Source organism: Telmatherina bonti (genome assembly GCF_933228915.1).
Source record: "Telmatherina bonti genome assembly, chromosome: 14".
NCBI classification, from domain to species: domain Eukaryota; kingdom Metazoa; phylum Chordata; class Actinopteri; order Atheriniformes; family Telmatherinidae; genus Telmatherina; species Telmatherina bonti.
The window spans coordinates 25,947,353-25,960,221 of NC_136612.1; the positions used below are offsets into that span (position 1 = coordinate 25,947,353).

The 12,869-nt window shown below is 35.6% G+C and overlaps 4 protein-coding genes across 4 annotated transcripts; 2 read left to right on the forward strand and 2 right to left on the reverse strand.

The window, feature by feature from the left end:
• Window positions 1–1,666: 1,666 nt before the first annotated feature.
• On the reverse strand, window positions 1,667–2,300 carry LOC306765874 (hemoglobin subunit alpha-1; the record flags this gene model as incomplete). The annotated part of the gene is made up of 3 exons (XM_079253393.1): window positions 1,667–1,795; window positions 1,921–2,128; window positions 2,206–2,300. 3 exons carry the CDS (start codon window positions 2,298–2,300, stop codon window positions 1,667–1,669), a joined length of 432 nt encoding a protein of 143 aa, XP_079109519.1.
• A 1,351-nt stretch (window positions 2,301–3,651) lies between these two features.
• Window positions 3,652–4,250, forward strand: hbbe1.1 (hemoglobin beta embryonic-1.1; the record flags this gene model as incomplete). Its single annotated transcript, XM_079253392.1, has 3 exons — window positions 3,652–3,743; window positions 3,818–4,040; window positions 4,122–4,250. 3 exons carry the CDS (start codon window positions 3,652–3,654, stop codon window positions 4,248–4,250), a joined length of 444 nt encoding a protein of 147 aa, XP_079109518.1.
• A 3,476-nt stretch (window positions 4,251–7,726) lies between these two features.
• On the reverse strand, window positions 7,727–8,600 carry LOC306765872 (hemoglobin subunit alpha-A). Its single transcript, XM_079253391.1, has 3 exons — window positions 8,456–8,600; window positions 8,132–8,339; window positions 7,727–7,960 (listed from the first exon to the last, which is right to left on the reverse strand). Exons 1-3 carry the CDS (start codon window positions 8,548–8,550, stop codon window positions 7,832–7,834), a joined length of 432 nt encoding a protein of 143 aa, XP_079109517.1. The 5' UTR covers window positions 8,551–8,600; the 3' UTR covers window positions 7,727–7,831.
• A 3,280-nt stretch (window positions 8,601–11,880) lies between these two features.
• On the forward strand, window positions 11,881–12,832 carry LOC306765900 (hemoglobin subunit beta-A). Its single transcript, XM_079253435.1, has 3 exons — window positions 11,881–12,050; window positions 12,215–12,437; window positions 12,575–12,832. The coding sequence occupies exons 1-3, from the start codon at window positions 11,959–11,961 to the stop codon at window positions 12,704–12,706; spliced, it is 447 nt and encodes a 148-aa protein (XP_079109561.1). The 5' UTR covers window positions 11,881–11,958; the 3' UTR covers window positions 12,707–12,832.
• Window positions 12,833–12,869: the final 37 nt, after the last annotated feature.

Consider the following 12,869-nt stretch of genomic DNA (forward strand, 5'->3'; position numbering starts at 1 on the left):
TAGAAGATAACATGTGTTGTCCTGTTTGAACGGTATCAGCCCAGATAAGCTAGCTGCTAACTCATGCAGCCGTTCAGCTAACCGGTGCTGAGTGAAAAGTTTGTGTTTAAATGTTGAAAATGTGTAGGTTGCCTCCTTCATAAATCTACAACATACTACACAACACTAATCAACAATTCCCATACCATTTAAACCTAATTTGAATAAAAACTTACCTGCGTGGAGTCCAGCTCAAGGCAACACAGCCAAGTGAGACTTCAAGTGAAAATTGCAAACTCAAAAAGTTGGTTTTCCCCCATTTTACAACAAAGAAATTAAAGTTAGCAGAACTGTTGTCCCTTGTATTGAACTTCAACCTGATGTTATAATTTTTAATGACTCACCGAATTGTTTTGGAGCAAACAACATGCTTGTTTGTTTGTTATCACTTATCACTGCTTTAAATACCATTATTATATATTTTCAAGTTTTACCTACTTAAATGACTGTTTCAGGCCAAACAATACAAGTTGGATTTTTTGCAGTGCACAGCCTGAATTCCTCTTTGTGTAGCTACAAAGTGGCAGGAGATATTCAATTGGTTTTAATGTGTCAATGAAAATGCTTTGTGAATCCAATCAGGGTTGAGTCGAGCTGAGAGCCTTCAGGTGCAAAAAGCAGTTTCAAGAGGTTTGGGGGTGACAAAGGCAACAACTACCAGATGAATGGTAATAAAATAAGTAAATAAATAAATAAATAATAATAATGATAATAATTATAATATCCACATTACTATTATGCAGTGGCAAAAAGAGCTGATAATATAAATACGCAAAATACTCATTTAATGCCTCTAATAAATAAATAGATAAATGTCAGGTTCCAAAGGATAATAATGGAATTTTACATCGCTACATTTGTAATGTCTCCTAGTTGGATCAATATTTTTTTTCCCTTATTAATTTCAAAACCTTTCTATTTTTTTAAGTTTATACTCAGGAATGTACCAGGCATGTTTCTTTAGCATGTTTCGCTTTCAACACTTTGTTAGGACAATTCTGCTGTGCTTTTGTTTTGCTTATTTTTTGTTTCATTATAGTTTTACTGTTCATTATTTTTGAAAGGAAAATTTATATTTCTAAAGATTGTCATTTTCACACCACCCTCATAAAAACAAAGATTACGTCAGTGAAGCAGACTCAATGAAAAGAGGACCCTGGACAAAACGTTTTTGAACCACTGAGATAGGTCATATATGTTGTAAAGTTATTGACAAATGTTTTTATGAAATGAGATAAAGAAACATACCAAAACAAGATACAATAAAGCTAATTAAAATGCCAGAATAAAGGTGAATGTTTGTTGGAATATACTGAACAATGCATATTTTAAGAAGGCACAACCTAAATCTTTCTTGATTCAGAATTTCCCCCTGGGGATGAATAAAGTATCTTTTGTTTAATTTGATTTGATTTGATTGATTGCTGATATTTTTCTTTTTTTTCAATTAAAAAGGAAAAACCTTTAATCAACTGTGATATTCATTTTCTTTTCATTTTTGACATAAATTCAAGAGAAGACAAAAACAACATTGACCTTTTAATTTCATATAATTATTTATTAATTTTGGGACAGAAAGTGTTTCAGGCCATGATACTGTCTCCTGTCCACAGCTTCTTTCTGCAGTTTATCTGTATTTCTCAGCCAGAGCCCGAGACAAAGCAGCAAGGAACTTGTCCATTGCCACATGGACCTCAGGAGTGAAGTCGTTGGGAAACATAATGGCCAGGACCACCAGAATATTGTGAGAAAGAATCTGTGAAAAAAATAATCACAACTTTTGACATAGTTTATATTTTCTGTTTAGCTTCAAGTCCGATATGCCTAAAAAAGTCACAGCTTCCTTCTTTGAAGTGAGGGTAGGTTGTATAACCTTTTTACCTTAAAGTTAGCAGGATCCACTCGCAGAGTGAAAGCATGTAGTTGACTGAGGTCTAGAAGACCAGATGTCAAATCGTCGATTTTGCCTACAGCATCAGCTACTCCACCCATCACGGTCTTTCCATGTTTTATCACTGGGGCAGAGCCGGGGCTCAAGTCCTTCCAATGAGAGAAGTAGGTCTTGGTCTGAGGGTACACCGTCAGCATTCTGGACAAAACACATGATAACTGAATTAGGAGATTGATAAAATGGTAGTTTTTCAATGAGTTTGGGATCATATTTACCTGGAAAGAGCATCAGAGCCAATTTCCTCACTCTTGACAGCAGCCTTAGACCAGAAGGCCCTGACCACCTCCTTGTCCTTAGCAGTAAGACTCATCTTGCCTGGTGATTGTTGTTGTGACCAGTGGAAACAGAGGGGGTTTTTATACATGAAACAAGAAATGGACACGCCCATGCCACCTCAGAGATAAAAAAAAAAAAAAAAAAAAAAAAGAGTTTGGACCTGTTCCAAGTGATAAGTTAACAGCCTAGATAACACAAAAAAACAAAATTAGGGTCTGAAAATGACCACATAATCAACCAAGAATGAACATCTAAATTGAGGAGAAAAGAAGAGGGAAGTAAGAGTTAATGCTTGAATTTATCATGCAAAACTTTTATTTTATTATGTTCAACATTTAGTTCATCACAAATTTCTGTGAAAAAAGTTTGTTTTGACTCCAAAATATTATGTAAGTTTGCCTTTTCATGAGAAACGAAAATTCAGTTAAAGTGTTGACACAGAGTAAGAGATCTTTCATTCTGACAATTAATTAGAAGTTATATATAATTTATATATATTTTATATAATTTATATATATATATATATGTGTGTATAGGCTATATGTACGATGTTTCACTGGGAACATTGTAAAGTACTGTTTGGTTCAAGTACCTCTTTGTTTTGCTGCAAAAAGTTGCACCACCATTTTTCTTTACAACTCTGGAGCCTGAGGAAAAAACTTGAGGAGAAATGCTAATATATGGCTAATTTAAATATTGAAATCTCTCTCTCTCTCTCTTTGTTTTTTTAATTATTACAGATTAAACCTGCAGAATGACTCAATGACTGTGTAAACATACAAAATACAGAGAGTGAAAGTGCTGACAAAAGAGCGATCATGCCGGCGTGACCTCGACTACACAAAGGTCAGAGGCAGGCCAGGAGGCCAAGTTTAAGTTTTACATCTTATTCCAAGCGATACATCTTATCATGCAGGTGCAAACATATTTCAATCAATGCAAAGTTGAAGTGATTATCTTTTTTTAAAATGAACACTTATAAATAAAACTTAAACCTTAAACAATTTCAGAAAATACAGTGTATCTCTGATGTGATTGTATTCTCAATATTTCACTCAAATTTAAAAAAATTAAATGCATTGATGCTTGAATATTAAGACTACTTTATTAAATTAATCATTATTTATTATTTGGTGACGTGTTATATCATCATTTTGGGGGAAAAAAAAGAAGACTACACCTCAAGCTGAAAGCTTCAGTTGTCAAATTCAACGAGTGGACATGTGGTCTGTCCTTATCGCTTTTTGAAATCCCTTGATCAATACTTGACCACCCTTTGTCAAACTCCACCCATCTGATAACTTTGGGTGGGGTAAAACTGTTTATTTAAAAGATGTGTGTTGTGACAAATGGAGTTAAAGTAGAGAGAAAATCCAAAAGGCAAAATGGTCAAATGGACAGACTTTGAACGTGCCACTATCCAGGACATTTTCTCAAAGATAGATTATGACGTTGTGGGCTCTGCGGCTCTTTCCAGGTGGGACATGTTTCAATACTCATGAAAGCATAACTGTTTCAGTTTTTTGCAAAGTTAATTCAGTGTTTCCTCAGGTGTCTGATTGTCTACCCCTGGACCCAGAGATACTTTGGTAGTTTTGGTAATCTCTACAATGCTGCTGCTATACAATCAAATCCCAAGGTTGCAGCTCATGGAAAAGTTGTCCTTACTGGTCTGCAACAAGCTCTGGATAACATGGACAACATCAAGCAAACATATGCAGAGCTGAGCGTACTGCACTCCGAGAAGCTGCAAGTAGATTCAGACAACTTTCAGGTTAGATAGGCATTGATATTCTGTGATAATTCTGACTATATAGTTGCTGCTTTCTGACTGTATTTCTGTGTGTTCTTGCAGCTCCTGGCCGACTGCTTGACCATTGTGGTTGCTGCGCAGTTGGGTAAGAGCTTCACTCCTGACGTCCAGGCAGCTTTTCAGAAGTTCCTTGCAGTGGTGGTGTCTGCCCTGAGGAAACAGTACCACTAAAGAGCTTCATCAAACAACATTTCATCATGAATCTGAAAAGGCTGTGAATAAATAAAACAATGAGTATTTTCAGACTGTGTGTTTGTCTGCATTTGTGCTTTATCAGGTTTAACACCAAATATCACTGCAATTTACCTTTATTTCTTTATTTTAATTGTACATTTAAGATGTCTTCAGTCATTGTCAAGGAATGTAAAGGCTTTGTTAGAAAAAAACAAAAGCATCTTAACCCATAAATATACAACCAGTTCCAATGACGATTGGACATTGTGAAACGTAAATATAAAACAAAATGCAACTATTAGTACATCCTTTTTAATCTTCATTCAACTGAACACACAAAGATATTTGATATTTAATGTTCAAACTAATAAACTTCATTGTGTTTTATTTTTATTTTATGTTGTTTTGTTCTTGTTGTTTTGTTTTTTTTTTCAAAATTCACATAGTTTGAATTTGTTGCCTGAAACACATTCCAAAAAACTGGAACAGGGGGAACAAAAGACTGGGAATGTTGAGGAATGCTAAAAAAAATCACTTGTTTGGAACTTTCCATACATGAACAGGTTGTTTGGAAACATCATTGGATATAAAACTAGCAACCTCAAAAGGCTCAGTTTTTCACATGCAAGGGTGTGGCAAGGTTGACCACTCTGTGAACAATTGCCTGAGCAAACAGTCTCATGGATTAAGTACATTTATAAGTATCTCACTGTAATCGCAATGAATCTAAGTATTTACTTGTGTAAAGTCCATAATATTATCAAAAGATTCAGAAAATCTGGAAAAATCTCTGCACGTAACTGACAACACCATAATCTAACATTAAATGTTCATGATCTTCACTTCGCAAAGTGGAAAAGTGTGCAGTGATCTGATTAGTCCACATTTCAAACTGATTTTGGAAATGATGTATGTTGTGTCCTCCGGTACTGAGAGGAAAGGGACAATCTGGGTTGTTGTAAGCACAAAATTCAAACATAGCAGTGGTGGTATGGGGATGTATTAGTGCCCATGACATTCATAACTTGCACATCTGTGAAAGCACCATTAACGCTGACAGTTACATACAGGATTTGGAGCAATGTTCTGCATGCAAACGGCATTTTGTACTAGACTGGCCTACATGGGGTCCAGGCCTCCCATTGAAAATATGTGGCATATTATGAAGGTAATACAATAGCAGAGACTCTGGACTGTTGTGCAACTGAAGTTATACACCAAAAGAACTTCAACATGTGGTGTCCTCAGTTCCCAAACACTTGTTGACTATTGTGTAAAGGAAATGTAATGTAACACAGTGGTAAATGTGTCCCTGTCTGAGATTTTTATATTATGTTGCAGGCATTACATTGAAAATGAATGAATATTTGCAAAACATTTATCAATTTGAACATTAAATATTCTGTCTTTGCAGTGTAGCCTATATGTTATAAAAATTATCTGTGATACAGTTTGAGATAAAAACACTAACAAATATGATTCAGTGATGAAAGCATGTTAATAAAGCTGCTCTTTTACCACATTAGTTTTTCTTCTTACGTTTATTAAACTAGAGTTTTCAGTAGCACAACAGCTGGTTTTAACTGGTTGTGTTCACATTAAAACAACACATCTCACTGTCTTCCTGACCTAAATCATATTTTAAGTGAGATCATTATTTTCAAATCATCATTTATCAACATAAACTCTTTAATGTTCACACAAAGAAAAAGGCCCAATAAACTCTTTTCTCTTCATGTTTTTAACAAATAGTTGAGATTTCATGTAATAATTGAAACAATAGTGTTATGACAAAAAGTTTGGGTTTTACATAAATTCATCAAAGTCACTGCACATGTACATCCACACTAGAACATTAAAGGGTTAAAAGTAAGTCATCAGATTTCTGATTTGCTTCATTAGTCTTCTATTATCCCACCTGCCAAAGATGTTGAGCTTTTGCCTGCATTTATCTTTTTATTAGCAACATTATGCAAAAACTACTGGACGGATTTTCACAATTGTCTGTGTGCTTGGCCAAAAAAATACATGGGACATTAGGATTTACAAAATATCAAAGGCCCTGCTCTGGATGTAAAGTAATATGTAAAGTAAATATGATGGTGAGACAGTAGTCAAATTTACAAAGAAAAAAGAAAAAAGCAAACACAATGACAATTTCTTAATGTCATTAATATGATTGTCCAACGTTGATATAAATTGTTATAACTACAGTAGAGGGCGCTACACTGTCAGTGTGAGTCACTGGACATCAAACTATAACTTGGTGTTATCCAGGAAAACTAAAACTGTCAATTTGCCTGATACTATGGAGCTTTAGATAACAACCTATCATGGTACATAAACACAAGGGAGAGTTCTGTCGTTCCCTGAACAGACCGTGGACGTCAGCTGCAGGATGAGGAGCTGTCCAAGGTGCTGCTCCAAGTCGCTCATCCCTTCTTTTTGCTGTCTTGCTACCACAGAGAGTTTCACTCAAAACCCTAATTTAAGAAGTCCACACATTTGTTTTCTTTTCCCACCATTAGTCTATGTAAATTCTACCATTATTTCAGTGTTATGCTTTTCAGTCCATGCTTTTATGTTTGTCCAGAATGTCTGTCTGATTTCATTGTAGCCTACTGCATCGACCTTCCAGAGAACTTTGTTCAGCCAGTCAGATGGTCTTGGGGGTTCATCGATGTAGCTTCAAAACTAGAGGAGATCAAGCCTTTGCAGTTGTGGCTCCCACTCTGAGAAACGTGTTGTCTTTAACTGTGCTGTCGGCAGACAGTCTGTCAGCGTTTAAAACCATGCACTTGTTTGCCTTGGCCTTGGCAGAGTATAAGCACACTGCAAGAGTTTATACTTTTGTGTGTTGTCCCTGTGTCATTTTCTGTTCTTATTTTATTGGTTATAAAGCACTTTAAAAGGTGTTGGTTGGGTAAATATAATGTATATTTGTCATTGACCCTGATATTGACTTTATGTTGGCTTTTATAACTTATTTCTCTTTTTAACAGCCCGCTAGTTTACATTGATTGTCAGTGGTGTTTTCTGTTGTTTATACTATTGCTGTTTGGATTTGTTAAAATTCTTTTTTATTTATTTATCTATTTTTCTATAATCATGTCTTTGCACTGAACAGACTTTTCCTTTGTAGTTTTTCGTAGTTATAGGCATTTCATCACTGTTGTGGAGAGTATAATTTAGAATAAATCTACTTTATGAATTAAGGACAGCACGTGAAAGTTCAGGTAAGTTCAGGCAAGTGTCCTGTTCAGATTTTAGAGGCATGTGGCAGGCTGAACGGCAATAATGTAAAACATATAGCAATTATCATAGCTATATTTTGATAAAACACCATCGAAACAATAAAGATAAACCATTTTTATTTCTTTATCATTATTAGCACTCTATCATTAAACTAATACTACTAACATTTATTAGTGACAAAACATTGTGGTTTTAAAATAAAGAAAACACAGACACGATTTGTTATTTATTTGATTTATTCACCAAGCCCTTAAGTTTAAAAGGTGGCGCTCGTGTTGTTTTGGATGACGTATGCAGTCGATGCTCCTCAGGATCGCTGGATTTTAGCGATACCTCTCAGACAGAGCCAGAGCCAAGTTCTGCAAGAACTTGTCAACGGAGACATGGATTTCTGGGGTGAAATCTCCAGGGAAGTACATGGCCATCACCAAGATGATGTTGTGTGCCAGAATCTGTTGTGCAAGAAACACAGAAGAGTTCAAGTTAGAAAAAGAGAAAGACTGTTGACAGGATTGCTCATTGAAATCATGTTCTGTGAGCAGCTTGGGTGTTTTTCAAGATACTCTCAACAGTTTGGAAGGCACAGGCCTATATGATAGTCCAGTCTGTGAGGTGATACTTACCTTGAAGTTGGCAGGGTCCACACGAAGCTTGAAGGCATGCAGCTCGCTGAGCTTGGCCAAACCTCCGGAAAGGTCATCAATCTTTCCGACGGCGTCTCCGATAGCTGCCATAATGGTCGCACCATGCTTTTTCACTTGAGGAGAATCAGGGCTCAGGTCAGACCAGTGCGCAAAGTAGGTCTTGGTTTGCGGATATGAAGTCAGCATTCTGTGGATAAAATAGAGTAAAATAAAAAATAAAAAATAAAATAAAATAAAATAAAATAAAATAAAATAAAATAAAATAAAATAAAATAAAATAAAATAAAATAAAATAATTGTTACCTGCCCAGGGCTTCAGCTCCCATCTCAGGAACCTTGGCGGCGATTTTCTCCCAGAAAGCCTTCACCACGGTCTTGTCCTTTCCAGTGAGACTCATTTTTGCCTTGTCCTCAAGTTTTCTCAACTAAAAGAAATACTCTGCAATGAAACTTCTGGTGAGGACGATTTTAACTGGCTTTTTTTTTATATCAAACCAACTGCGTCACACCCAGTATCAAATCTAAACCACACCTCTGTTGCAGAAATTGCCAGAACTTTCTGAGCTAATTCTTGAGATAAAAATAACCACACCCTGTTCTGAATAGCATATTTCTGTAAATTAATAGTTCACCTTTAACATTTTTGCCATAATTTGAGTTTGTTCTTATTTTAATTAAATGAATATTCATAGAAACGAAAATACATTTTATGGTATGTAATTTTAGTCGCTACATAGTTGGAAAGGTCCACATGATCGCTTTTGTGTGCTGTGTTGTGCATAAAAATATAAATAAATAAATAAAATTGTGGCATACCTTGTGATAAAAAATAAAAGTAGTTGCTTGCACATATCTCACAAAAATCTTGGCTTCTTGGATTGAAAGGTGGACAATTTACACATACTAGACAGTAGAACTGTGGGTTAGTCATGGAGTAACTGGTAGGAACTGCTACCAATACAAGTAAATCTAAGAGGAAACTGTCAATAAAGATGATTAGCAACTGAACAGTTCTACACTGAGATTACTGCTGTTTTTATTATGTCAGTTTTGTCACTTTTATTCAGAGTTCAAAATGTTATAAGAAATCACTCATACAGTATCTACAATATTATCCTGGGTGTTCATTTTCTCCTAAACTGGCATAATTTAATAATCTGGTCATTTTAGAGCATGGATCACCAACTCATAGTCTCTTGGGCTAGTGTCCTGCAGGTTTGAGACGTTTTCTGGCTGCAACACACATGATCCAAATGAAATGACTCTCAAGCAGTTTAGTGTTAACCTCTGCACAAGGATTTTTATGAGCCATTCACTTGAGTTGGGGGGTCTTGCAGCAGAGAAACATTCAAAACATGCTGGACAATGGCCCACGAAGTCTGGAGTTGGTGATTTCAAGAGTATTGAATGGTGAATAATTATTAAAAATCTATCTATCTATCTATCTATCTATCTGTCTATCTATCTATCTATCTATTTATCTATCTATCTATCTATCTATCTATCGATCTATCTACAGTCCCTAAAGACTAAGGCTGATGGCTGAAACTTTATTTTTTACTGTAACTCTGTTGTTAACTGTTGCCGACTCATTGTGCATATAACAAATGAAGCAATATTGACAATTGTCACATTCATCTGTCAAACAATTTAACTTTGATTACCCCTTCACCAGATCAAGAGCTGATGTCCATGACAGTACAAAGACAGGTCCCATGCTAATGCACATGCTAAAGCAAATATACATTGCATCAGCATGTATATTTGATACAAGATTGGGACTTGTGTAGGGAATTTGGTCATCTTAAACTAACAAGTGTGCTTGCAAGGAACATATAGGCCATATGTTATTTTGCTACATTCATCTGATGTAACAGACTGCCTAATAAAGATGTTTTACCTTCAGAAGTTAGGGACCTCATATTAAGTTCAGCGATAAATTATTTAATCATGGCCTTACTGTGAGAGTAAGCACTTCTGCTGATTATTCTGTCCTCTTTCAAAATGTGCAGTTTGATATAAATGGGTGCGGCCCTCTGAAATTATTGATAACAGTGCATGAAAAATACTGAATCACCAAGGATATGGCCAAAAGCTGAATGTTGACAACGTACTGAGTGTCTTATCGATTCTATGTTGCCGAAATGAAAACATAATATGTCTGAAATTTTAAACTCTGATCCATCAGTCTGGAATTAATACGTTTGGAAGCATCACTTGGCTCAACCTTCTTTGATAGTTCGAAGTGATTTGTTTCAGGTGATCAGTTGTGTGCATCAAATGTAACCCAGTAAATTTATGTCCATTTTTATGAGAATATTATGTGAATCAATCAATCAAATAAGACTTTCAGCCATATTCTATTTTACTATCAGCTCTCAGATTGTACAAGTAGGTGTATAATGGCAAGTAAGTAATATTTGACACTTTCAATCCGTTACCTGCAATGTTTAAGATGCCAAAGACACTGTATCGGCTTTGAAGTGATGAAATGTCTGTTAATAAGCACTAAATTTGTTTTTCTCCATTAGTTTAGCTCATTTGTTGAAATAGAAATCACATTTTTAAAATAACATTGCCAAACTTCCAAAACATTTCACAATTGTTCACAATATAATTGAATTTCAAATTCATTTAATGAAATTGCAAATGTCCCAGTATATGTCTCTTTTCAAACAATTATGTACAGTCTGCCTACAGTTAGCATAGTTAACCTACATTTAGCACAATTCTCTAGTAAACAGACATGGTTGATGTTTATTTAAACCGATTGTTGATTTTCAGTCTAACAGTTGTTCCCACCAAAACACGTCAACATTTTATTGCACATTTTATCCCATGCACAATAGCCTGAATCATGGTGTTGCACTGAACCATCCAGATTATTTAGAAAAAGCACCAAGAGTGTTGAAAATGTCCAGTCCGTTTCAAGAAATTAGACAATGTAATTGAGAGGCATCATTCCATTTTGGTGGTACTGACTCTCTATATAGGAAAGGAATTTAGTTATGAAGCATAAGCAAAGATTTTGGGAGGTTTTGGAAGTGAGCTATGGTGCTGTGCTTAAATGTGAGGCTGTTTTTCCTAATGGTCTTGGAGTTTTGAGAATGTAATTTCTGTTTGAGGAAATGAGCCAAACCAATGGAGACAAACTCTTTTGCTTTATTGTGTCCTAAGTCCATACATTCCTGTTTTCCTTTCTTCACCCAGCGCAGTCAATTCTTTTTCAATATTTATCAAATAAATTATGGCAAATCTTCGTGGGAATAACTCTTTTACCATGGTGGGACATTAAATAATACCTATGTGACAAATGAGCTGATAATATTTTGAAATATCAAGACATGTCAAACATGATGACATGGAGCGGAAAACAAAAAATATACTTACATATGACATAGTATATTACATTTATTCAGTAGTTCAGGATGTGGATTGTATGCTGTATGGGCGGTGCAACTTCTCTACCTTGCATTTAATATATGTTTCTTGTTTGTTTAGCACAGGCTGTTTTTCTCAAGTTAATCTAAATTCAAAGATTAATTAGCCTTGATAATTTTTTTTTTTTTTCAAAAACATTCTTATCATTTTTTTCCAGTTGGTTTACCGGCAAAATCTTATCTAACTCATTAAGAGTAACAACCCAACATCTTGTCCACCCTTGTCCAATCAGACGCTTCCAAAGCTGAGAGGAGTGGCACTGTGAAATTAATAAAAACCTCTGGAAGAAAAATATTTTCAAAAAGTGTGTAATCATAAAGTAAACATATTCTACATTGATTAAAGAGAAACCTAACGTCGTCAACATGGTCGAGTGGACAGATGCTGAGCGCACCGCCATCACAACCCTCTGGGGAAAGATCGATGTCGGTGAAATTGGACCCCAGGCTCTTACCAGGTGACCCATCCTGACATTTAGGCTAATTTATTATATAATTTAATTAATAACATTTTGGTTAAATATTTCCAAATTTTCTAACTTTTTGTTAGACTAATGAACTTTGCTTTGAAAACTGATTGAAATTTAACCCTTTTTCTGTTTCTTTGATCAAATATTTTCAGACTTCTGATTGTGTACCCGTGGACTCAAAGACACTTCGGGTCATTTGGCAATCTGTCCACCAACGCTGCCATCCTCGGTAATGCTAAGGTCGCCCAACATGGAAAGGTAGTCATGGGTGGGCTGGAAAGTGCTGTGAAGAACATGGACAACATCAAGAATACCTACGCCAAACTGAGCATTATGCACTCCGAGAAGCTCCATGTGGATCCTGATAACTTCAGGGTAAGTTAACAACTCAAGGGTTCTTTTAATTGTGATAGAGTGAACATTTCAAACTATACATCAAACTATATATGTATACATATACATATATTGGATATATATAAAACAATTAAAAAACTTTTTTTTTTTCTTTTCAGACTCTTGCTGAATGCATCTCTGTGGTTGTTGCTGCAAAGTTTGGCCCCAGCGTCTTCACCCCTGGGGCCCAGGAGGCCTGGCAGAAGTTCCTTGCTGTGGTCGTCGCCGCTCTGGGCAGGCAGTATCACTAAATGTCAGGAGTGGCATTTCACATTCACAATGATTTGATAAGCAGCAGTCTTTTTACAGTTATTAAAGTGCCAAATTTACTGTCTGGAGCTGTTGCAAATTCGAAATAAAATTCAACATAAAGCCTACATATCTTGGTTATTATTGCTTGTAACAATTTCCATT